This window comes from Orbicella franksi, chromosome 4 (genome assembly GCF_964199315.1).
Source record: "Orbicella franksi chromosome 4, jaOrbFran1.1, whole genome shotgun sequence".
Lineage (NCBI taxonomy): Eukaryota > Metazoa > Cnidaria > Anthozoa > Scleractinia > Merulinidae > Orbicella > Orbicella franksi.
This window is the reverse complement of record NC_138148.1, coordinates 31,269,671-31,292,645: the sequence shown is the minus strand read 5'-3', so window position 1 is coordinate 31,292,645 and position 22,975 is coordinate 31,269,671. Positions and strand designations below refer to the sequence as shown.

General features: G+C 38.9%; 4 protein-coding genes and 1 pseudogene across 7 annotated transcripts in view; 4 read left to right on the top strand and 1 right to left on the bottom strand.

The window, feature by feature from the left end:
• LOC145483960 (brevican core protein-like) overlaps window positions 1–22,975 on the top strand; it is a 174,000-nt pseudogene that overhangs the window by 24,825 nt on the left and 126,200 nt on the right. The gene's annotated exons all lie outside the window — the stretch shown is intronic.
• On the top strand, window positions 11–7,210 carry LOC145483956 (uncharacterized). The gene is made up of 4 exons (XM_081462537.1): window positions 11–984; window positions 2,340–2,621; window positions 3,426–3,704; window positions 4,381–7,210. Exons 1-4 carry the CDS (start codon window positions 446–448, stop codon window positions 5,027–5,029), a joined length of 1,749 nt encoding a protein of 582 aa, XP_081318663.1. The 5' UTR covers window positions 11–445; the 3' UTR covers window positions 5,030–7,210.
• On the top strand, window positions 9,087–12,283 carry LOC145483955 (uncharacterized). Of its 3 annotated transcripts, none has more exons than XR_014048969.1 (2): window positions 9,087–10,765; window positions 11,178–12,283. XR_014048969.1 is itself a non-coding variant. In XM_081462535.1 (2 exons), the coding sequence occupies exons 1-2, from the start codon at window positions 9,266–9,268 to the stop codon at window positions 10,667–10,669; spliced, it is 705 nt and encodes a 234-aa protein (XP_081318661.1). In that variant the 5' UTR covers window positions 9,087–9,265; the 3' UTR covers window positions 10,670–10,919. The 3 variants fall into 3 exon arrangements, 2 of the variants coding, with proteins under 2 accessions (XP_081318661.1, XP_081318660.1); XM_081462535.1 differs by lacking the exon at window positions 11,178–12,283 and having other exon boundaries at window positions 9,087–9,966; window positions 10,666–10,919; XM_081462534.1 differs by lacking the exon at window positions 11,178–12,283 and having other exon boundaries at window positions 9,087–10,919.
• Window positions 12,293–16,247, top strand: LOC145483954 (heparan-sulfate 6-O-sulfotransferase 1-B-like). The gene has a single exon (XM_081462533.1). The coding sequence runs from the start codon at window positions 13,761–13,763 to the stop codon at window positions 14,826–14,828; it is 1,068 nt and encodes a 355-aa protein (XP_081318659.1). The 5' UTR covers window positions 12,293–13,760; the 3' UTR covers window positions 14,829–16,247.
• Window positions 17,020–22,947, bottom strand: LOC145483951 (protein FAM98A-like). Its single transcript, XM_081462531.1, has 13 exons — window positions 22,824–22,947; window positions 22,078–22,217; window positions 21,883–21,939; window positions 21,736–21,804; window positions 20,865–20,938; window positions 20,524–20,634; window positions 20,130–20,210; window positions 19,876–19,992; window positions 19,534–19,633; window positions 18,951–19,033; window positions 18,479–18,578; window positions 18,148–18,183; window positions 17,020–18,054 (listed from the first exon to the last, which is right to left on the bottom strand). The coding sequence occupies exons 1-13, from the start codon at window positions 22,859–22,861 to the stop codon at window positions 17,909–17,911; spliced, it is 1,152 nt and encodes a 383-aa protein (XP_081318657.1). The 5' UTR covers window positions 22,862–22,947; the 3' UTR covers window positions 17,020–17,908.

Below are 22,975 nucleotides of genomic sequence, written 5' to 3'. Positions count from 1 at the left end.
AAGAAAAACTGAGAGGGGTAAGAAGAAGAGAACTTCGTGTTGTGCTCCTTGACCAGTTCTGGCCCTCTCTCTGTCACGCAACCCTGCGCTCTCGGGAAAGGGTCTCTCTCAGCAACAGACCAACACTGGTTAAAATTTAGGGCTGGGTCTGCTTCAGTAATGATTGAATATCGGCTCCCCTTTCTTGGAACGTCACGCAACCCATCTCAGTGTAGAGTAGCGTTGCGACGCGTGACGTTGCACTAAGATTTTGTTGGAATGCACGATGGGAATCGCGCCCCTAGCGGAAAATTGCGGAACAATTTGCCGGTCTGATATCAGCTGCTAATCTTTTAAAGCTTAGCATCATTCGGTGCCAACAGTTCGAATGCCCAAAATTTAGTGCACTTTATACCGAGTGTGTATAACTTCGTCGAAGTCATTCGGCGACCTAGCTAACTAAGTCATGAACGTGTTCGTGAACTACAGCTGTGAATATCAAGGTGAAACTGGAAGAGTCAAACTGACATTCCCTAATATTGATACGACGAACATCGGAGATATAAAGCTGGCCATTCAAGATACCATCCAAGCACCAGTTTGCGATCAACGCCTTTCGTACCAGGGACGGATGTTAACAGATGACAACATCCCCCTGTGCAGATTGTATTTTCGGGAAGGTGACTGTTTTGAGCTGTATTTTCTTGCTGCAGCGGATATCAAGGGGATGAGAAAAGAATTGAATGCGTTGAAGATGACCGCTAAAGAAATTGTAGAAAAGCTCGAAAGACGGCTGCCTGGACTACAGCGAATAGAAAACGATTATCGTGGCCTTTGGCAGTTCTTTCACCCGGTAGTGTTTGCAGTGGAGAACATCACAAACGATTTCTTTCATCCGTGGAAATGCTTGAAGTCCGTTGCCCAGAGGCACTTTTTCGTACAAGAGGGTGGGTTTGAGACTTTCTTGGAGGTGTTCAAATTTTCACGGCAGCTGTATTCGATCAAGTAAGTTACTTTTAATATTTACCACTCCCACCAAAACAAAGAATATTCTTATTACAAGAGGCAGATAAACATTGGCAATATTTGCCACTGTGCTCATTTACATTTAGAGTTCTCACGTTACGATATTGCATTGCTGACAGGAATTATGGAGGATCAAAGGTCATTCCATATTTATATTTTAAGGGGATGAGAGGGAGGGGACGGGGGGGGGGGGGGGGTCACAATCTGTAATAAATATATCTTATTAGATGTTTTGATATGTAGTAACACTGTATATTTTTACGATTTGTGCCGTATTTTGACAAGCCGGTAGAGCAAGTCAAAATACCAACAACGAGTAAAAATATGCAGCGATACTACACACCAAAACATCTAATAAGAGATTTATTATCCAACTGCTGTAGTCAATAAATTTATCCGTGAAAGAGGGGTAGGGACAGTGTGATAGTTCTGCATGCGTGCACCAACCTGTCTGGCAAACAGGGTTTTCTACTGTACAATATCGCTGTATATTTGTACTGTTATTTGGACGGTATTTGCTGCAGTTGCATAATAATAGGCCATGTTATATTAATATTCTAGCATGGCTCCAAGGCTTTCAGGACAAACTTCTCCCAAAAAGCCTGGGAGCCAAGTTAGAATATTTAGTTATCGAACATGGCCTTTTGACTACAGTTCTTCCCGGCAGGAGAGCTGTAAAGCATGATGGGTAGCAAATGGTAAATTTTAGACTTTGCAAGGTGGCGAGGCTAATATATCTTCTGTGAGCCTGAGACTTTGCCAGGGGGGGGGGGGGGGGAACTCCCATATATAAAGGGCTCAGGTGTTTGTCAGAAATTTTGAAAAGAACTCCTATGAGGTACCAAGACCCTGTTTTGTAGGCTGATGGCTTGAAACTTGATTCACCCCTTAGAGGTACCTATTCTAAAACAGTACATTGACTGACCCTCATTTTTTTGGCTCAATTCCCTAAGAGGTACTGCAAAAACTCCCATTGTGGACCTTTTGAAGCTGAATACCCTAAGAAGTACCAAACCTGCAGCCTTTTTTCACCCCTAAAAGGTATGACAAGCACCCCTTCCTTTTTATATGAGAGTCCCCACTGGGAGACTTTCTTAGCCTTGCAAAATAAATGGAGAATTCAAGAGGAGTCATGAATAATTAATTAAATTATATGCATTCATTAAGCGTGCAGAGTGTATAGCAGTGTACAGAGGACTTCTAGTACAGTATTAAGCAACATGTATGACAGTAAGTACTGCAAACAATTTTCATATATTTTATCTTAGATAATTTAGTTTGTTTGTCAGGAGTCTAGAAACAGTCAAAATTACTGCTTCTGTTTTGATCAACAGACAGCGGCAAGAAATCACAAGGGAAGATGGCCTAGAACTACGCAAGTGGCGCCTAAATCGGGCACTACTAATTCTTCAACAATACTGTTTAAACCTTTTGTGGTCCTTCTCAGAGAGGCCTCAAGATAGAGAGTTTGTCTTGTCAAAAAGAGTTCTTCCCCTGGTGATTGATGCTCTCTTGCTTCCATACCCCTTTCCAGTTGAAGATTATGCTTTGAACTTCCATCCTCTGGACTTAATGGTTGTTCGTGTAAATGAAGCAGCTATAGGATGCTTTGGAGGGTGAGTGTATAATTTAAAAAATGAGAATGTTAGCCCATAGACTGCTTCTTCACTCCTGGCTTTACTTCTTCTTTCCAAACAGTTTTCTTCAAATCACATGTTCACCGAGTCAAGGTTGATTCCTGAAGTGCAGTCATTTTTATGGATAACGGATCTTGTTCAATGGGAGTTTAGGGCTTATTACTGCCATTAGTTAATCATTGTGTGGTAAACAAGTGCACAAGATGAAAATCTTGCCATGTCATAATTTTATTTACTTTCCTCTTGTGTACATGCTTTTGCATTTTAACTACCCTTTCTACTCTTTAGCCTGGGGGGAAGGGATTTCTGTTTGAGAGGGTCAGGAAGAATATTATTTTCGGCAGAACCAAGTGACAGCCGGAAATATATCTGTGTTCGCAGACTAACTTACGGATGTACATCAGAGATTTTGGTCTCACTGAGAGTGTTCAGGATGAAATGCCACTATTTTAAGGGGTGAACAGACCTTAATATTTATAGAAAATGGCATTTTAATGTTCTTAATGAAGTTCTTAATGAACAAAATTAATGTTAAATAACTATAGATCGATTATTTTACATAAAAATGAACAGACAATAAACTAACAAAAACTAGAACTAGCACCAATTTTTTTACCTCTTCTGTCAAAAGCAAGACAATATATTTAAAAAAAGAAACTGCCTGGGTTTGCCAATAGCAATACAAACAGCATTAGTTATACTTCAGTATATCAGACTATCGCCATATTAATATCATTTAATCTTAGGTAAAATGTTATTGACATGTTGTTATTATTTACCTAGTTTGGTGGAGCAAGATCCCAGTACACAGGAGCTAGTATCCAAAACACCACAACTGATTGACAAGTTTCTATTTGTGATACATTGCGCATGCCGGGGTTGCCCATTAGGTTGTGCACAGCACTCGCTGTTTTCCAGCCAGCTTGCTGCAATCACTCTATTTTACTGCACTTTCAATGTCAAATCTGCCCAATCATTTGTGGATTGTGGAGCAGTGGGAAAAATGGTCCAGATCACTACTAACCTTTTTGTCAACAAGGAAGATTATGACACGCCTCTCAGGTAAGAAAATACCCAGGTAGTGTGAACTTAAAAAAGGCACAGAATATCATTTGAAGGGGTACATGGAAAAAGACCCTAAGTGACGTCTGATAGACTGCAAGATTCTTCTAGCAAATTGCTTTTCACTTAATTTCTTCTATGAAGAAAGGAGAATTTGACTTAAAATCAAGGGTCAGTTAGGGCTTTTTTCCATGTACTCCTTCATTTGATATTTGAGTGATCCACTACAAACCTGCACAGCTTGTACTTTGGAAAATTAAAATAATGTGCTTCAACAGGCTTCAACACTTTTCTTTGCCAAGTTTTGGCTCCTTTTTCAGTAGCAATGACTCGTCAGTCTGTGTCCCCTAGTAGCGGAGCTGCACAACATCTTTCAACGTCACCCAGAGTTCTATCTTACCAGTGATCATTTTTTGGTTGTAAAAAGCCATATTAACGCCTATCACAAAGGACGCAGACATCCCAGAGAACCAATCAAAACTTGAAGCAAATACATCAGAAAAAGCAAAGCGCGGAAAAACGTGCGCGAGCGTGTTGCGATTGGTTTTGGTTTTACTTTTGATTGGATGTCAAATTGGCGCGAGTTTTGTTAAGCCAATCGTGTAGCGTAGTAATGAGAACCAATTACTTTTCGACACTCAATTGAAAATCGCTCTAATGTTGTTTTTTTTGTTAGGTACTACTGTTGCCTGTTCTTGGCTCGAATGCGTTCGTCTCCTCTTGTAGCGCTTGATGGAGACATTGGTGTTGCTGTTGATCAACTTATTGACATGTTCCTAGCAAAGCATATACCCAGTCAAATCTCACAATGGGAAGAGTCTCTGAGTTTTGTTTGGGTCACAATAGTGCCACTCGTTCACCTTGCTTTTGCTGTAGGAAAGAAATGGAAAAATCCTGCTGACCAAGCCATCTGGAAGAGCACAAACGTCGAAAGTCAATGTGCAATTCAAAGCACTCAACCTTTGGAATCCACTACAACGCTGGAAGCGTCTACAGATGGCGAAAAGTCAGCGGCATCAGACAGACACAGTGAGAGTTCGAGCAGAAGTGACCAACCCCCCTGGCCTGGTTCTATGGCAACACAAAGGCTCGGGATTTTTTCGCTGGTCCACATGCTTTCTATCGAAGATAACCGACAGTTAGCATTGTCAGAGAACCTGCTTCCATACTTAGTTTGCCTGTTGTGGCATCTAAACAGCGATGATAGGGACAAGCTACGTGCTAGTTTGGCAAATTTCAAGAGCCTTTCACCTCCGCCTTTGAAAATTGCTGCCAAATCTGTGCTAACTTTTAAGAATGGCTTAGACGTGGTATACAGCTTATGAGCTTGTTATTAAGCTTAACGGTAGAGGGCAAACTTTGTATTAGTTGCAGATAACTGACCGCTTGCTAATGACATATCACAATATTTAGTATTTAATATTTAGTTGTTTCTGTTTTTCTTGTTGTTGTTCAGGTTTTTTTAATTTGCATTCGCTGGAATTGAAAAGATTTAGCAAGCTGCTAATATCAAAACTTTAAAAGCATATAAATGAAAAAAAAAGTGAAAGCGTAAATATTGTCACCACAATTTTATGCCAGACACTTTGATTCCATTTTAAACCTTCAAGCGGGCAAGACGTTTTCGCGCGTGGTATCGTCCACGCGTGATCGCGTTAACAAATCGCAAGCTCGTGGTTCCACAGCCACTTTCACAATTTTATGACGCAATTTATCATCAATAAGAGGACAGGCGCATAAAAAAACTGACGTCAATTTGTTTTTTACAATAACAAGACCCCAAAACGGTCAAATCCCGGGAATAAATGAGGGGAAAACACGCTGTAAACTTGCCGTAAACAAAGATAAGTGAATTTTATTCAAAATGACGCGAACATAGGCTCGATTTCCGCCGCTTTCTTCTGGGGAGGAGCACGGGCTCTTTTCCCGAACAGAGGCTGGTAATCGAGCCTAACGCGAACATTGTCAATAGCTTTTCTCGCTTTTTGATTGGCTACTTTAAAAGTTCATAAAATCTAATTGGTTAAAAAGTTGGCAGTTTGACAGCTGAAAGTTGAACTTGAAAGCTTGCATAAATTAAAATTTTATCTGTACTCTTATTGATGATAAAAATGAGTCAATCAGCGCGCGAGAAATTAGACAGTTAAAATAATCGCTGGATCGACAAAGTAGGTACAGTGCTTCCTACACTCACTCATCCTCATCGGGCCCATGAGGACTCTTGAGGCCGGTACTTCCTCTAGCTACGGCTACACAAAAATAAACTGAAAACGTTCTTGCCATGTTTCCACTTAATACAACATGTGATCAAAGTTCTGAAAGAGCTGTTGGTTCTGTAGTGTCTGATATTATTTTAGTATTTTACTCAGCATGTAAAAACTCACGATTTATGGACGAGCTTTAGAATTCATTTGCATATCTAGTCTCTCAATTGCACGCGGCTCTCAGTCTTGCTTTCCTTTCAAATCTCTAGTTGTTTCTGCGGTTTTTCTTCTCTTTTCTTTATAAAATGGCCCATGTAGACTGGAAAAATAGACAGGAGTAGATACACATCCTCATCAAGGCAACTAATTCGACAGAGATGATTAGGCAGGGTGATTTCATAGTTTTCGTTGAAATACAAAATTCCATCCACAACGAGAATTCCATAACCCATGAACAGCCAAACAGCACTACTCGAACCCAGACGAGCGAGATAGCCAGAAAAGCTTGGCGTGGGGAGTTGCTCTTCAGTTTTTGAGAAGTATTTGCGATGGCCATGATACAATGAAGCACAGAAGATAATCACAGTTGGAAGATAGAAGTGTGCTATAGCAGTGGAAGAAACGGCGGCACTGTCTTCTGTGTAAGCGAGATTCAAGCTAAAGCAATTGTCGCTCGCACATACTTCAAACTTTCGACCGAACTTAGCAAACAAGCCGGACGATATCAATATTAAAATGACAATGTTCAGCTTTGAGTTGAATCGTTCTCGAAGATGTCTTCCAGCAGCTATCGACACCATCAACGCTGCAAGGAGATAAATTGAGAGGAACGAAGAACCTGCCGAAAATGTTCGCCAAAGATGTTGCTTCGAGACCTCAAGCATGGCGTGCGTTATAATGTTGCAAATGTTTAGAAGTAATTGAACTCTTGCGACGGTGTCAAAGCGGTTTGATGCCGAACAAGATTTGCACAGTCGAAAAAATAAATAACCGTTGGTCGCTAAGCCACCGACGTAAAACAGGTGAAGTAATACAACAGCCATTCTTTCAGCAGTTTGGCGTTATTAAACTTTCATCTCTCGGGTACACTGATCGGCAAAGAGTTCTTGTTCTCGTCTTTTACAGGCCTCTCTCACCTTTGTTGTCGATTCTACCGTTCTGATCTCCGAAGGGATTCAAACTATTGCCCAAAGATCATACCTATTCTTGTTATCGCGGCTTGTTTCACCTACCAATAGCTTGCAACTACAGCAACGGCCCGCTGATTAGTTTCGCAAATTTACATGTCTAACTGCTATGCAAATGCGAAATTATTTTGAATGGTTCTTTTATTGTGCCAAGCCCTATAGCTTAAGGCTAATTTATTCCGGCTGTTTAAAGCAGCGTCAACACTACGCCGAAGAAATTTAAAAACGCAGCTTTATTTCTACGGTTAGGCCTTCTGAAAATGGAGGCAGTTTTCGAAAACGCTCTACAAACCGGAAGATTTTGAAAACGCCGGGTTTCTTGTGCACATAAAACATGTTGAAAGCGGAGCTTTTCGAAAACGATGGTGTCACGAAAATCACGTGATTTCCCTGACCGAGATATTTCCTCAAACACAAATCCAAAATGACCGGTGGTGTGGGTGGGGTCTAGGACTCCAACGAAAACATTTCCTTACAAGCCAGTGACGAGTGCTGGATCTTTTGTAGGCCTGGATCAGTAAAAGTTTGATCAATTCCACAGAAGTAATTAGAAGAAACGGCAAGGGGAGAAGTGATTGCTACAAATTGCTACAAATCTGACAAATGCGTTAAAATCAAACTGATAAAATGATTTGCGGGAATGGCGGCAAAATTCATTTTTCAGTGGAAAGAAACGATCACTGGGTCGTTTTCGGTCGTCGGTCGGCCTCTGTTATCGAGTTGGTTTCGAGTATCTAGGAGTCGTAATACTCGGATAGTTCAGTTTATATTTCATCTTTCAAGCAACGTGTTTTTTTTCCCGTATTCTGGGCAGCTTCTAATTTTACTATGGTCTTACTAGGTACGTGTTAATTTCGCGACCCTTATATATACTACCTAATAACGCCCTGTTCACACTACGTACGCCGGAGAAGTTTGAGGACGGCGACACTCTGAAAACGCGTCAAATGTTTTCCGTCCGCACTACGCTGGAGAAATTTGAAAACGCAACGATCACCGGTCATTTTGGATTTGTGTTTGAGGAAAACTAGGCCAGGGAAATACCATAATTATCGTACTAACCTCGTAGTTTTCGAAAAGCTTTGTTTTTAAAGTGTTTTCTGTCCACACCGGCTAAAACGCAAAGTCGGCTTTTTCAAATTCCTCCAGTTTGAAGAACATTTTCGAAAAGCCATCTATCCGTGACGGATTAGTGTGGACGGTAGGCCTAGCCTGAGAAATAAGTTACAGCTGATGACAAAAAAGGGGAAAAAGGTCAGGGGCCGCGTAGACCACTTTAAAGTGGTAAGGCTACAAAAATCTGGTCAAAACAAACAAGAATTAAAGGTCACTGTTCCTCCAATTATCACGAATTTACGCGCCTTGGCTTGCCCCTCCGACCCCCCCCCCCCCCGCGCTTTACACCCTCCTAGAAAAAAAAATCAACCCAAGCAGAATACTAAAGCCCTACCAGCCCCTCCCCCTCCGCGGTCCCTGAAGGCATGTTGCCATTGACTCATTTTGCTTTGATCAAGCCAGAGTGGGTTCGGCTTTTTTTGCGCGTGTTTTGGAGGCTAGTTGGGTCACTTCTGTAACATTCGTCGATCGACTGGGGACTACTTTGCTGAGCTGAGAGCTTCAAGGACTGTGAAGATGTGAAGGGACTAAAATGGAAGAGTCACAATGAAAAGGGAAACAAAGCTAATTTTAGCAGTTGCCAAAAGTTGCAAGTGAGCAACTTTTACCAGGCATTTGCGGTATTTGGGTAAACAAACATTTTTCCTGATTTAGCCTATTACGTATTCCAAAAGTTGAACGTTATTGAGACGTTTCACGCAAAATGCAACGTAGCACAACGTACCAGCTGCGTGGACTTCCCACAAGCCATTGTGACCCTGAGCTGGCGGGTAAACAGCACGATAACACCAAATATGGAGCGAAATTAGTTATACTTCTGTGATGTCATCATGGTTGTTATGGAAACTGGGGACAAGTAAAGAAGTTCGGTCACCGACGTTTCTCAAACGATTCTTTGAGCTTGTCGATAGAAGAGGTGCGTATTGGTTTCTAGTAGGAGAAAAAAAGTTCGCGTTCAATTTCAAAGCAAAATTAACAGTCTGTTTTCTTTTGAGGCCCTCTGTCAAAAGATTACTCGCTGTGTGTTAACTATTGTCAAGACGCAAAATTTTCCATGTGCTTGAAAACGACGACAGTCAGTGTGATGCATGTAAGCAAGAAGATTATGGAGGTTGAAAACGTCGTCTTTAAGCCACAAAAACGGAAGAAACTACGAAGATTCAAGAAACGAAAGTACTGTGCCCTATTTGGCGTCGACAGAGCGGGTGATAACGAGATACCTGTGAAACAGAGAAGAACCAAAACGGCGGCTCCCGAAAATACAACGCAATTCATCATGGCGGATAAAGAGGTGACCGAACCTTTCTACACTATACCTTCTCCTTCTGCTTCACCATCAAGTCATTGCACGAGTTCTCCGGGTTCAATACGAGGTACACCTTTGTCGGAAAGAGACATGGCTTTCGATTCCGCTGAAGAAGACCTCGTTCGCGATTTTGAAGAACTTGATTTCGATCTGGACTACTTCCAAAAAGATTACGAAGCAACTTACAACCGCATACAGGAAGAAAGCCTGCTGTCGCTGTCTAAAAGTGAACTTGTTAGTAGGTATAGAGAACTAGAAGGAAAAGAAGAAATTCTACAGAAGCGTTGCGATGAACTAGCGAAATGGTGTACACACAAGGAGGAGAAGGAGGAGGAGTCAGTTTCTCGCTTTCCCGCGCTCGCGGAAAAATCCGCCGACGAAGACACTTTGCTTTTACATCTGGAAAAGTTACAACGGGAAAACGAATCATTGGCGGAAGAAAACTCGAGGTTAAAGGCTCTAAAATGTTCTACAATAGGGCTTGCTCGCCTCTCGTAGTTTGTAACGAAAGTATATATATGGAATTGCATCTTCATAGTCGAATATGATGAAATCAACGTGGAATTCGAGACATCTTATTGAAAAGTTAAGCTTAGTTGCAGACGTTGCTATTTCGATTTCTTAAAGCGGTCTTTTAGTTTCGTTTGTGCAGTTGACTTTGGTTAATTTTAGATTTTATGTACAAGCAACCATTCTCGATATTTAGGGTATTCTAAAAAAGGTTTTGCGCAGCATTGATTTAGACGATGAGTTGGCAGAGGTCTAATATTTTATTCATGGTGACGCAGTAAAATGGCCAAGTTGGTTTAGCGTAGGAGTATTGTACGTTGAAACTGCGGGATTTGAGGTTTCACTCTTATGTAGAATTTGTTATTTAGAGCAAAGTATATTTTAATTTGGTTTGCAGAAGCAATCAACTTTTTTCCATATAACCTTCACTCCGGCTCTAGTTTAGTTTTTTTCTGTTACATTTGCCCTGTTGTAACTTGAAACTAAGAACTTGGAATTTAAAACTGAGAGGAAATTGAGCTAAGGCTAGGATAGGATGTAAACCTTAGTTGTATTTACCTGCTTGTTCTTAAAGGTACTGTTAAGCAAATGTATACAAGGGTGGACTAAAGCTGTCAGTTTTCCACCCTGTGATTTAGGTGATCTGTGGTGACACTTGGTTTTGAATGATACCAGTGACATTGCCTGGGGATTACACCACACACTTGTCCAAGACAGCTGATGCTACCCTGAAACAAGGTAAAGGGTTTTTGTTTCATCCTTATCCAAGGGACATTGTGTATAAATTATGTATATCAATAAGAATTTTGATCTGAAGAAATATGATTGCCTGTTTGCTGATATTATTTTGTTTTAGTCTTCATCGAATTTTTAATAAAGAAAGTTATCTGCAGTTTCTTTGAATTTGTCATGTGAATTTTATCTGGGAGCTTAGAGGTACTGTTACAAAATAGTTGACCTTTTTTTTACTGTCTCAAGCCCTTCATGACTTTGCCAAGATTTCTAAGTGGGTGCTGGGGACATTTCATACTCCACAGCATTTCCTTAAGTGTGGACTGGACTTGATCCTATATATATTTTTTGTAACAGCTGCTTCCAAGATCCACAATTTACATTTGATTGAACTAATCTTGTTGCTTTTTGTTTGAAGCTGAGTGGTGGTGGTGGATGGACACTGGAGTATCCATTAACAACACCTGCTGCTCAGAATCAGCTAAGTATGGTCCGATGCTCTTCTCATTGTAATTGCTATTTCCACTTGGTGGGTTGGTGGTAATGAAGGCAAGCCAATTTTAACTGGATGGTAACTTCATACAGTGTCCACAAATTTAGACAGTTTTGGGATGATGATTTTTTTTTCCTCTTCCAAATGAAATTATTGCCATTGCCTCTGTCTTTGTTGTTGTTGAATTGAGCCCCTCATTCCATCCTCCTACAGGTAACACTTGACTGTCTAACTAGCCTCTTCACTAAAACTTCATGGCTATTAAAATCTTATTTGTTAAATTGGAAATGCCACCTTAATACCTTTGTGCCATACAACCATTCTACTGAGGTCAACATGCCTCATCAAAAGAATGATTTGGGGCTACGTGGGGGGTGTTACTCTGTAATTTGCTTAATCCATTCTATTTCAGAACTGGAATAACAGATTATGGATGTGTAGATTGGCGAGCCTGTGATTGTGCCCCCTCTCCTTGTGTAAAAAAAAAAAAAATTGGGATCACAAGTTACAGATTGGCAAGAGTGCTAGTTTGGTGCTAACTTTTTGTGTATTCTGGGTTTGAATTTGGTTAATAAAGTGTTTTTTAAGACCTTGAGCCTGTTGCATTATTTTTTTAAAAAATGAATGCCTTTAGTGCTGCTGTTCATGGCAACCACATCTTAATCAAGTTATCTGGTCTCAGAAGTTATCAGACCTCTGTTTTATGTCTCTCTTTCCATGTCTGCTCTCCTTCCTTCCATCACGGCTCTCCCCTGATGTCTGCACTTTTTTCTAATCAGGCCCACCTGTCTCACAGGATACAAGTAATCCCTTGCTAGTGAAAATTTTTAAGTGTTGTATAAGAACAATAGCGTCTATTTGGTGCGAAAATATGCTTGGATATTTGTCTGCAGACAAGAAGAGAACAGTTTTCCAAGTGCAAAGCTTGAGGAACACTGGGAGCTTCGAGGAACATTATTCCCAAGGACAAATATTCAACCACATAAAGTCAAAGGAGAGTTACTGCAGTTATTATCATTCAAACATTTTTCACAATTCCACATCCAGTCATCCGACATGCTTTAACCAATCAGCAAGAGAACAGAAACTTTTGATGGTTATAAAGTTTAACAGACCCTGAGTTGATAACGTAGCATGAGAAAAATAGTTGGAAGAAATGGACCTATTTGGTAAAAGTGCGGCCATTTTCATTTCTTTTGTTTCAAATAGCTACCGAAAAGGTCCATTGCAAAGATTTGAGGAGTAAAATTGTCAGGACTGTTCTTACTGTGTCAGGGTATTGACAGTCTGTTACCAAGCAAAACAAGTATACTTCCACAATCTATTTTCAGCTATAACAAAACTCTTGGAGGGTAGCCTGTTCAAAAGGGTGACAAGGGAGTGTTAAGATTTGTGAGCTTGAAAAAAGCGAAGCAGGTGAACTAATCTAGTACTGGTGACTACTTAATTTGACTAAATAGTCTGCAAAGAGAAAGGATTATTTTGGTTACATTTAGGTCAACATGTCTAGCACTATCTCCCTAACATTTTGCTGACGTGAGAGAAGATACCTTTCCCTGCCTTCCGTCAAGGGTTGTGAAAGATATTCCCAGGTAGCTAAAGTTTGATATTTTAGTTTGTTTTGCTCCTGTACCAATATCAATTGAAAACATTTTAACATTTCCATTAAGTATCCTTGGGAATACTACGATAATTTGGAAGAGACCAAGAAAAGAATAATCTGCCCCACAACCAAAACCCTATAGATTACTTATGCAATCTCCAGGTCAAAAACCTGAGTGTTAAGGCATGAAAGCATGCATACCTAGAGTGCCTCTGCTTGAGTTTACGTGAACTACCTAAATCCATTCATTACAGATCCATATTTCTCCCTTTGAAATATACTTCTTGCAGCCGGTTCTTTTTTCGTAGGATGCGTGATCGTGAATGCACAATGGTGGGGTACAGAGAAGAGGGAGGATGAAGAGGGCATGCCACACCCATATTAAAACCCCCTACCCGTCTCTGATTTTGGAGAGAAAGAAGTATAATGAAAGCGGTCTACTTTTACAGATTCAGTTAGCCTGTCCCAGGCATTGGGTCATTGGGAGAAGCAAGAAAAAGCGGCGAGAGAGGATTGAGGGGCGGGGCGGGGGCACGGCCGCCCTGTGAGAGGGCTTGGGGCGAGAAGCTTTCTAACGCCACACTAGTCTTGAAGCCTAATCCTTTTTTTCTCCCGATTTTTCTGTATTGCGTCCTTGCAGACCGAACATCTGGAACTGGCGGAAAATTTAGTGCATGCTTTTCAAAAACAGTCGCTATTTTCACCTATCCAGACCAGCCCAATTTATTGTTTACAACGTGCCAATTTAATTTGCACCATGAGACAGGCTGGAGACCAGACTCCCAATGTGCACTGTTTGGTGTCATATCATATTATTGTTCGCGGTGAAGAGTTTGAGCGATCGCTCGTAGATTGTCAGATTTGGCGGTCCATATCTCGCAAGCCTCAGGGAAGTCAGCTTTGCTATGACGTTTTACGGAAAGATGAAGTCTTATTTTATTTTCACCGTGGCCGTTTTAGGTGTTGTTGGGATTCTAATGATGTATGTGTACTCACAGAACGGTTACGATCGAAGAATAGCTGCCGTCGCGGCGGAATCTAGAACGTATAATTATCCTCATACAAACGTCGGAAAGAAATACCGTTTCGACGTCAAGGGAGAGGACATAATTGTTTTTCTACACATGCAAAAGACAGGCGGAACAAAGTTCGGTAAACATTTGGTAAAAAACTTGGACCTAAAATATCCATGCGACTGTGTTCCGAGACGGAAACGTTGTGCGTGCAAGAGGCCTAACTCCGAAAAGATTTGGCTTTTTTCTCGTTATTCGATGGGCTGGCCGTGTGGATTGCACGCTGACTGGACTGAATTGCAAAGCTGTGTTCCGAATATTATTAACAAACGAGAAGGAAAGAAACGAACAAGAAAATATCTTTACATTACAATTTTACGCGAGCCAGTTTCGAGGTTTGTGAGTGAATTTCACTGTTACCAGCGAGGTGCCACTTGGAAGAACTCGCTACATTTGTGTAATGGCAGAGCTCCAACGAAAGAGGAATTGCCACCTTGCTATACAGGAGAAAGCTGGACAGATGTAACGCTACCGGACTTTTTGAAGTGTTCTTCAAATCTCGCCATTAATCGGCAAACTCGGATGCTGGCAGACTTGAGATTGGTGGGTTGTTACAACAGAAACGCGATATCACGCGAACGCAGAGAAGAGATTTTATTACAAAGTGCTATGAAAAATCTTGACAGCATGGCTTATTTTGCTCTTATGGAGTATCAGATCGAAAGTCAGTACCTGTTCGAGAGGACGTTTGGAATGAAATTTCGACAGCCTTTTGTTCAAATGAGTAGCGAAGAGACCAGAGCGGGAGCGACTGTTCTGGACGCGAAGAATATCACGCGTATTCGAGATCTGAACCATCTTGATATTGCTTTATATTCGTTTGCTGAAAAGCTTTTCTTCGAGAGACTAAACTATTTTAAAAGAAAGGACGAGGAAGACATGCTAATGACAGATTCTTAGTGACGGCATTTCTCATCCGATCATATTATTCAATCCTTGCTCAAATGCATGCCTTATCTTTGTATTGAAATGCGGTTCCTAAAATGGCGTGTGATAACTTCTTAAATTAATCAATAGATATATCAATGTTTGTTTACGAAAATGTTGGAGAAACTTATTTGTGGGTAGCGTGCGTTGTAAACGTGAAGGAGAATGCCTTTTTTTATGACATTTGACAAAGTTGGTACAAGAACGTGAAAAATGATCATCGCAGTAAATTTTCCAATTTAAGCAATTGGCAAGAGGAAGCCTGAAAAAAAAAATCAGGGCTTCAACAGGATTCGAACCCGTGACCTTCGCGAATACCGGTGCGATGCTCTACCAACTGAGCTATGAAGCCATACATTGGGAGCGAGGTCAATCAACTGAGTTCATATCTTCCCGTGAGAAGTGAAATGATGTGAAGTATATATGAAATAATTCATATTTGAACTGCGGTTGTAGATGAAAGTGAAGAATGATCATCGCAGTACATTTTCCAATTTAAGCAACTGGTACACTTGGACCATGGACGTGTGAACTGGGAACTTTGCTAGGACAACCACAGGAATCGATCAAAATGATTTATTTACGCGATTTGAGTGGGATGTGTGAGAGGTGTTGTGTTACATTTTGAGCCATTGAGAATTTGAGCGCTCTAAAAGGCATTGCATGGAGTTTAAAATACTGAAGGATGAAAATGCGCAACGCAATAAAATGTTCCTTTTTTTAAAAAATCAAATGAAGAAAATAATTATACTCACCTTGCTTGGTTTCTGTTGTCCATCTGCCCTATTTCATCATTTTTGGGGGTCTTTGGGGTGTTTGTAGCCCCAAAAATGATGAAATAGGGCAAATGGACAACAGTAACCAGGCAAGGTGAGTATATTTTCATTTATAAAAGAGTAACATTTTATTTTGTTGCACATTTTTATCCTTCATTAATTTTAACTCCATACAAATAAGCCTTCTGGAGCGCTCAAATTCTCAACCTTTCCTCAAATCGCGAGTTTCGAATGCCTGTGGGACAACAGACAAGACATGGGTTATTAGCCAAACATAAGGTCAAGATGGCTGAATATTGGCCTAGTTCTTTTTGTGTGTGTGTTTAGAATCTATGGGCCAAGATGGAGTTGAGGTCCATAAACACAGAAAACAAAGAATGAGGCCAATATCCAGCCATCTTGACCAAACAAGCTTGGTCAATAAAGGATTTATTAAATTATGGATAAAGAACACTATTCTTGCAGGAAACAGCAGGTAATCCCAGTGTTCAAGATAGAGGCAGCTTGCCTGCTCAGGTAGCCAATCACAGTGCAGGATTCGGTTTGTCTTGCCCATTCACAGAGCTAGATGTAGCCATATAATAAAACAGATTCATACCTGATGATTGGAGAAAATGGGGGGGGGGGGGGGGTGTGGGAAGTTAGACCCAAATATTTGCAGGGAAATGTGAGGACTTTGCTTCTGTTATAGTGGTAGATCCTAAGGGAATTGGCTGCAAGAAGAGTTTTCAATGGTGAGGAAGTAGGAGATAATACAATGTTAAATTTGACCCAAATGTTTGTGTATTCAGCTGTTTCAAGAAATGTCTGGCTAAACTGTAAAAAAAAAAAACAAAAAAAAAAATGCAGCAATGTTCAAAGGTATTTTGAGTAATGCTGGTTTATGGTTGCTTGATTCAAGCAAAAGGTATTACAATGTCATTGAAGGAAACAGCTCAATTAAGCATGTGTACTTCATGCTTTGTCCGTCCTTCTCACCATATGCCTGATTTCCGGCTCCTTTCCCAAACAGCAGCTGGTAATCGAGCTTATTCTTACCGAGGCACTGTAAACCTCAATCAAACAACACCAAACTATCACTACCTATACCAACTGACACTGCCACACAGGCTTCAACACCTTTGTACCTTTGTCAAAACAGCTGTACTGTATAATGGCAAGCTGTATATTATGTACGTTGATGTAGCTTTGTCAATCAATATTTGGCTCATGTTTGTAACTCTGTCTCAGTGATCTGATATTTAAGACATACTTAGTAGATTTATTTTCTAAATGCAAAAAAGTCTTGTAAAAATATTATAAATTTATTTTATAGTACTTATTTTTAAATAAGAAAATTAATTTATTTCATACACTCACTTTTGATATATAAAATGTTTTTATTTTTCAATATGTTGTTAATTTATTGGATTATTTGGTAGGTATTCAATACATTATTTTTCAATAATTCCTTGATTTTAATCTGTGACAAAGAAAAAACAGTACAAAATTATTAAATTTCACTTTACATTGTTGGGCCTGTTTTGACTTAGACTAATAAGTCATGATTTACCTCTTGTCAAATTGCCTGTAATCTTAGACCTCCCACTAATTTGTTTTCATTCGAAAATGCAATACTTTTTGATACAATTTCAACTACCATCCACAATAAAACTCTCTCAGTATTTGACACTTTGTTCGTCACCATTTTCAAAAGCCTCTGTTTTCAGCAGCGTTTTTTAGTGTGGACAATAGGCAAATATGCATTCAGAAAGTATGCATTTTTGTTTTACGCATTTTCAAACAAAACAGCATAAGTGTGGTCAGGACCCTGGGCAGTGATGAAAATCAGACTTCCGTTTTGCAGTCATCTGACTTTTGCGTGACAATGATTATATTATTATTAATCACCTGTGATTACTGACCAGACAAGACTCAACTCAGTTCTATTATTAAATATAAATAGCTATTCTCACATTGAATTCAGTGGATCTTGGATTTATCGGGAGGGGGTTCGAGTAAGCAACCACAGAAGGTGGGAGTGTCTAAGGGATCTGGTGGAAAACCAATTTTTTAAAATCAACATTCAGATATAGAACATTTGTGTTCCCAAGTTATGTAACAAGTATTAAAACAATTCTTACTCAAGGAACACTGGTCATTGACACTGAATTTAAGTAGAAGCAATTTTATTTCTCTTTCTCCTGCTTTGCAGGTTGTATTCTGACTATTGAATTGCATGTCTTGGAATCATGGAAAGCTCTACAGCTTAAAATGCATATAATTGATAACAGGATTTTAGCTGTAGTATTGATTGGTTCTCTGATAGTAAGCCCCTCCAAAAGGATTTCCTCTCTGGCCTCGACCTCGCCCACCACCCCTTCCTTCACTCCATCCACCTCCCTGGCCACCCTTTCCACCTTGTCCTCCACCATCAAACCAACCTGAAACAACCATGTTGTGTTACATTTTTTCAAAGCCAAAATAGCAAAATGACTGAAAATAATATGTCATGATTGCAAGTCAACGATACTCACCCCGTTGAACTTTTCCTCCTTTGCCTCCACGACCACCTGTCACAGATAAAAACACTTCTCAATAAAACATGATAGTCTGAAAAGATAACTTGACCTGCTTGTTTATTTCCTGACTTTGCAAGTTGCTAGCAAAACCATGCAAAAATTTGAAAAGAAAGGATGCTAAAAAATGCAAGGAGAAAATTTCCCATTGCCAGTTCTTAAATGTTTTACTGACAGCTTTCCTAAAAGAAGCGTTTGTAGTAATTATTAATTCCTGTATAATCATGTAAACTTGAAATGAGTATAAATGAAACTGATAATAATAAAATATTTATCTATTATGGTTTACTTTGTGGCCTTTGGTCCCTGGGTGCCTCTGTTCTCTTTTTAAATGACGGCATTTCTACTGGTGGTGCTACATTTGATGTCCTCCCTCCTCGATCAGGTACCTTACACAAACACACACACAAAAGAAAACAAATATTGAAAGTTATTGAAAGCTGCTGGTGTATATTATACTGTTTAAGTCCTGCCGAGCAATTCTTGTTTTAATTGAAATTTAGTCACTTGTTATCTGGCCATATTAATGGGTGGCCGTAATAAAGTTGTTCTTTAAATAAGAAAATGACTGACTGAGCCTTTTTTCAGGCCAGAATAGAGTGGCCGTGATAATGAGATGGCCATATTAATGGTAAGATAAGACCTATTTATTTTGGAGTGTTGTTACATCTGTGTCACACATTTAACTACAAAGCCACTAACACTATTTGTGATTTAAGCACAATTTGGGAATTGTGTTTTTTATTAATAGTAGTTGTTACCTTGCCCATCATGACCTTGTTGATTTTACATTGTGTTTTGTCTCTGATTTCTCCACTGCTTGTTCTTATCAACCTTAATAAATCTACGAGAAGAAAAAAAAAAATCAGCGGGCAATTCTGGAAGTGATATGAAGATAAAAAATTTGTGTTGCAATTTATTTTTAATTGACCATGAGTCTCTACTCTGGACATCATAAATATTGTAATTATAATTATTATTAAATAAAATATTTCCATGGCCATGTTACACATGTATTTATATTAATTACATGTAACTCCAGACAAATTTGTCTGCAATCAACATTCACGAAAGACCTTGCTGTCTTTAGTAGGTAAAATGGAATCCAGTTTTTTCTAAGCATCCTGGTTGAACAGATATTAGTTTGAAAATCAGGAGGTTCCAAAAATTGAAAAATTTTAATAATATCATTCTTGCCAAAGTAGCGAGCAATTACTTTGAATAATCACGAGATTCAAAACTGGTTTGAATTTAATCAAGATGCCATTTGTAGCCAGTCTTACTGACCCCAGTGAAATGAAATTCATAGTTTCTTGAAATATTTATAAGAAACCCAGTTCTTGCCTGATCTTGCTGCAATGATATCTGTAATGCTAACTGGTGCTGCAGCTGACAGAGATTTTCTCAGAGGGTAATAAACTGTGGATATCTCATCTTTCTTAACCTGGAGTAAAAATCATCACTAAAATTAACATGAGACATAAAAAGGCATGTAATTTAAAATGATAACCATTATCAGTGATAGCAAGTTTGAGATCATTTAAAAAATCAGATTTCAATGACCACTCAAATTAAACATAGTAAGGGGAGGCACATTTCGTAGAGAAAAGAGACAGTAAAAAATATATGACAATGATAATAGATGATAATGATAATGATGATGATGTAACGTTATTAACTTCCAACCTTGGCTCTATCAGACCAGCCAAAGGATTGAACCGTCACGTCTAATCTCTTCAATAACATTGAGCGTCGTAGTGTATACTCCTGGTTGAGCTGTGAGTTTATTTCTTCCACTTTGCTCTGAAAAAAAAAAACAAAACAAAACAAAAGCTAAAAGTTAATAAATTATATACATTGTACATTGAACAAAAAGACTTTTGGTTTCCTAAATTCAGCAGTCAGGTTAAAAGAACATATAAGAGAAAATGAAAACATACCCACTGCTTGCGGCCTAAACTTTTATTTAATAATGGATTGCCAAGATGATCTTTAGGAGCTTTACTTAAAAGTTGCCGCACCTGCAAAGAAACAACAACAAAATAATTTATAAATTTTGAAAACTTTACATTATTTTGTCTTATATTCTGTGTTTCCTTTATCAGTGTTTCACTTGGTTATATCTTAGTATACAATGTATTACATTGGCTCACGGGCACTTAAAATCCATACTGGAAAAAGGCAATAAAGTTTACTTGGTATAAGATAAAAGCAGCAGGTTAGTGATCTGTCATCTACAGCTAATTGTTAGATTATATTAAGCAACACTAACTCCAAATAAACATTTCTATTAATCCTTGCATTTATACTTGTACTAAGCCCAATGGTACCTACCTTTGTCTCAATCTGAGAAAACAACTCAAACACAGTTGATTCCTTAGTGGGCTCCGGTAAATTCAATGCAGCTAAAATAGCCTTTAAGTGTTGCAGGACAGGATTTACTGCCTGTCAAGAAAAATTGAATCATAAGATAATCATAAAGGTGAATAAATCAAACCTACATTTTTAAAAGCAGTGAACAATAAGCTATAATTTATAATCTAGAATTTACAGAGTCTGTGTCTAAATTATCTGTGTGCATGACTGTAGTCTCACAAATGAATTACTTAATGTTCATTAATTTTTATAATCAGTAAAAAATTATCAGTGACTGAAAATGCCACTTAGAAATATACTTCTTCATCAATCTCCATTTTATCTTCGTCCCCTCCAGTCATGCGTATTGCTTGAAGTTCTGATGACAGATAGTCTGACAAGAATGAAAAGATAGGATGCCATTTCATAAAACAACATTAAAAAAAAAAAAAAAAAACACTTTAATAGCTGACACAATTAACATTAAATTGATCAACTTAATTAACATTGAAGATAAAAGAAAAAAGTCCATTGAAATGCTATGTTAGATAAGATGGGAAATGTGGCACTTAATACAAATGACTGGCTTGCCGCTTACTCTTTCAGAGCCTATTCAGGTTTCTGAGCATGAAGTGACAAGGAATAGCTCATTACTTTTCTCTCCTGGTTGCCCTGGCTAACTGTTCACCAGTTTCTGTTTATACAAGTTTCTTGTACATGTATGCTCCTAGCTAAAGAGAGGTACTGTTCAGTGACATGCAGTAAGTCAGGGTTCATACCCTTTTTTTAGGAACATATTTCCAGGACTTTTCCAGGACTCAGGTTGATTTTTCCAGGACTCTAAAATTCACAGTAACCCTTTCACTCCCAAGATCTTAATGTCGATTCTCCTTACTGTCTGTCATACATTTCATATTTTTCACTTGCGTTTAACAGATTTCCAGAACTTTCCAGGACCAGCAGCCTTTTCCCAGGACTTTCCAGTCCTGGAAAATGTCACAATAAAATTCCAGGACCATTACGAACCCTGGTAAGTTTCCTGCCCGAGATCAAAACACAGTGACCCTGCATAAATGCTAGCTGCTTGATCTGAAGTCTGCTACACTATTTAGCCATTAGGTCACTGAACCTTCCAAGATCAAGTAAATACTATTAAGGTAAGAGATAATTTTATCAAATGATTATAGATACCTAACAAAAGCAGCCTGTTTGATGGAGACACAAGGCTGTTTACTCCCAAAAGTTGGGAATGAGGACAACCTGTTGTAGGAAAAAACTTAATTAGTAAGGCCACCCTCAAACGAATGCTTAAAACTGATGCCAATCAATCTTACTCACCCAGTTCATTCAACAATGCACTCATTTCCATTCTAAATGTTTCTTCATCCTCTTTTTCTATTTAAAATTGCATAAAATTGAATCACTTTTAGCTTTACATAATGTGCAAAAATTTGACACTTTTACCGGTAATTATAATTTATTTAATACTAACTTTATCAGTTCTGTACACATTAAAAATTTGTAATTTATTACCTGTAACATGTTCTTGTATACTGCAAAGGGACTTCAAGTTTTCTGACAGCCAGACACACAAGGCCATAAAATCTGGTGTGGGGTTTTCTCCCTGTACAGCAACTGACAGTGCACCCTCCTCTAAAAGTGCACCATCAAATCTATAAAAAAAAAATGTCAAAATATTCATGAAAACTAGCTAGTTACAGATTTTGAAATTGACAAAAAAATTATTTGATTTGTGTAATAATTATCAACTTTATGCATATTAATCCAAATGAAATTAGGTATATGTTCCACTCTTTTTTCCTGCAAGAACCTTTTTATAAGAAGGTTGAGGCTGAGAATTAAGAACACACTTTGAACTGGGAGTCACTTGAGCAAGTTAGTATATTTTGACAGTCTTTTTTAAAAAACAGTTTGAACTCCGGTAAAATGCAAGACTTAGGTCTATACAGCGCAATTATTAAACAAATTAATGCTTTTAGGAACATGTATCTTGCATGCTTCATGATCATTGTAGAACATCTTCGGTTGTACGATACAACCGAAGACGGTTGACTGTATTTTTTAGTTCAAGGTCATTGGAAGTTATAACAGAACTACCAAAATATTAAACGACTGCAAATGGTAACTTTGGAACTCCTTAATGGCAAAAGAGAGACCTTAGCGTTCGGCCGCCTGCTGGTCGAAAATATTAGATCGAAGCTCTTATGAAAAAACAGTGTTTGGTACCAAGCAATACTGAAAACTAACTCATAACTCACCCAAGATCTTCTAAGGCATCCTGGATATCACTTTCCATATTGAAATGATACAGAAAAGGCTTTTTAACAGGTAAAAGAGGCTATTTTAACCTTGCCGCTAGAACGCTTCTCTGAACGCAACTAAGTTTGCTAAAAGCTGTCAGGCGTTTTAT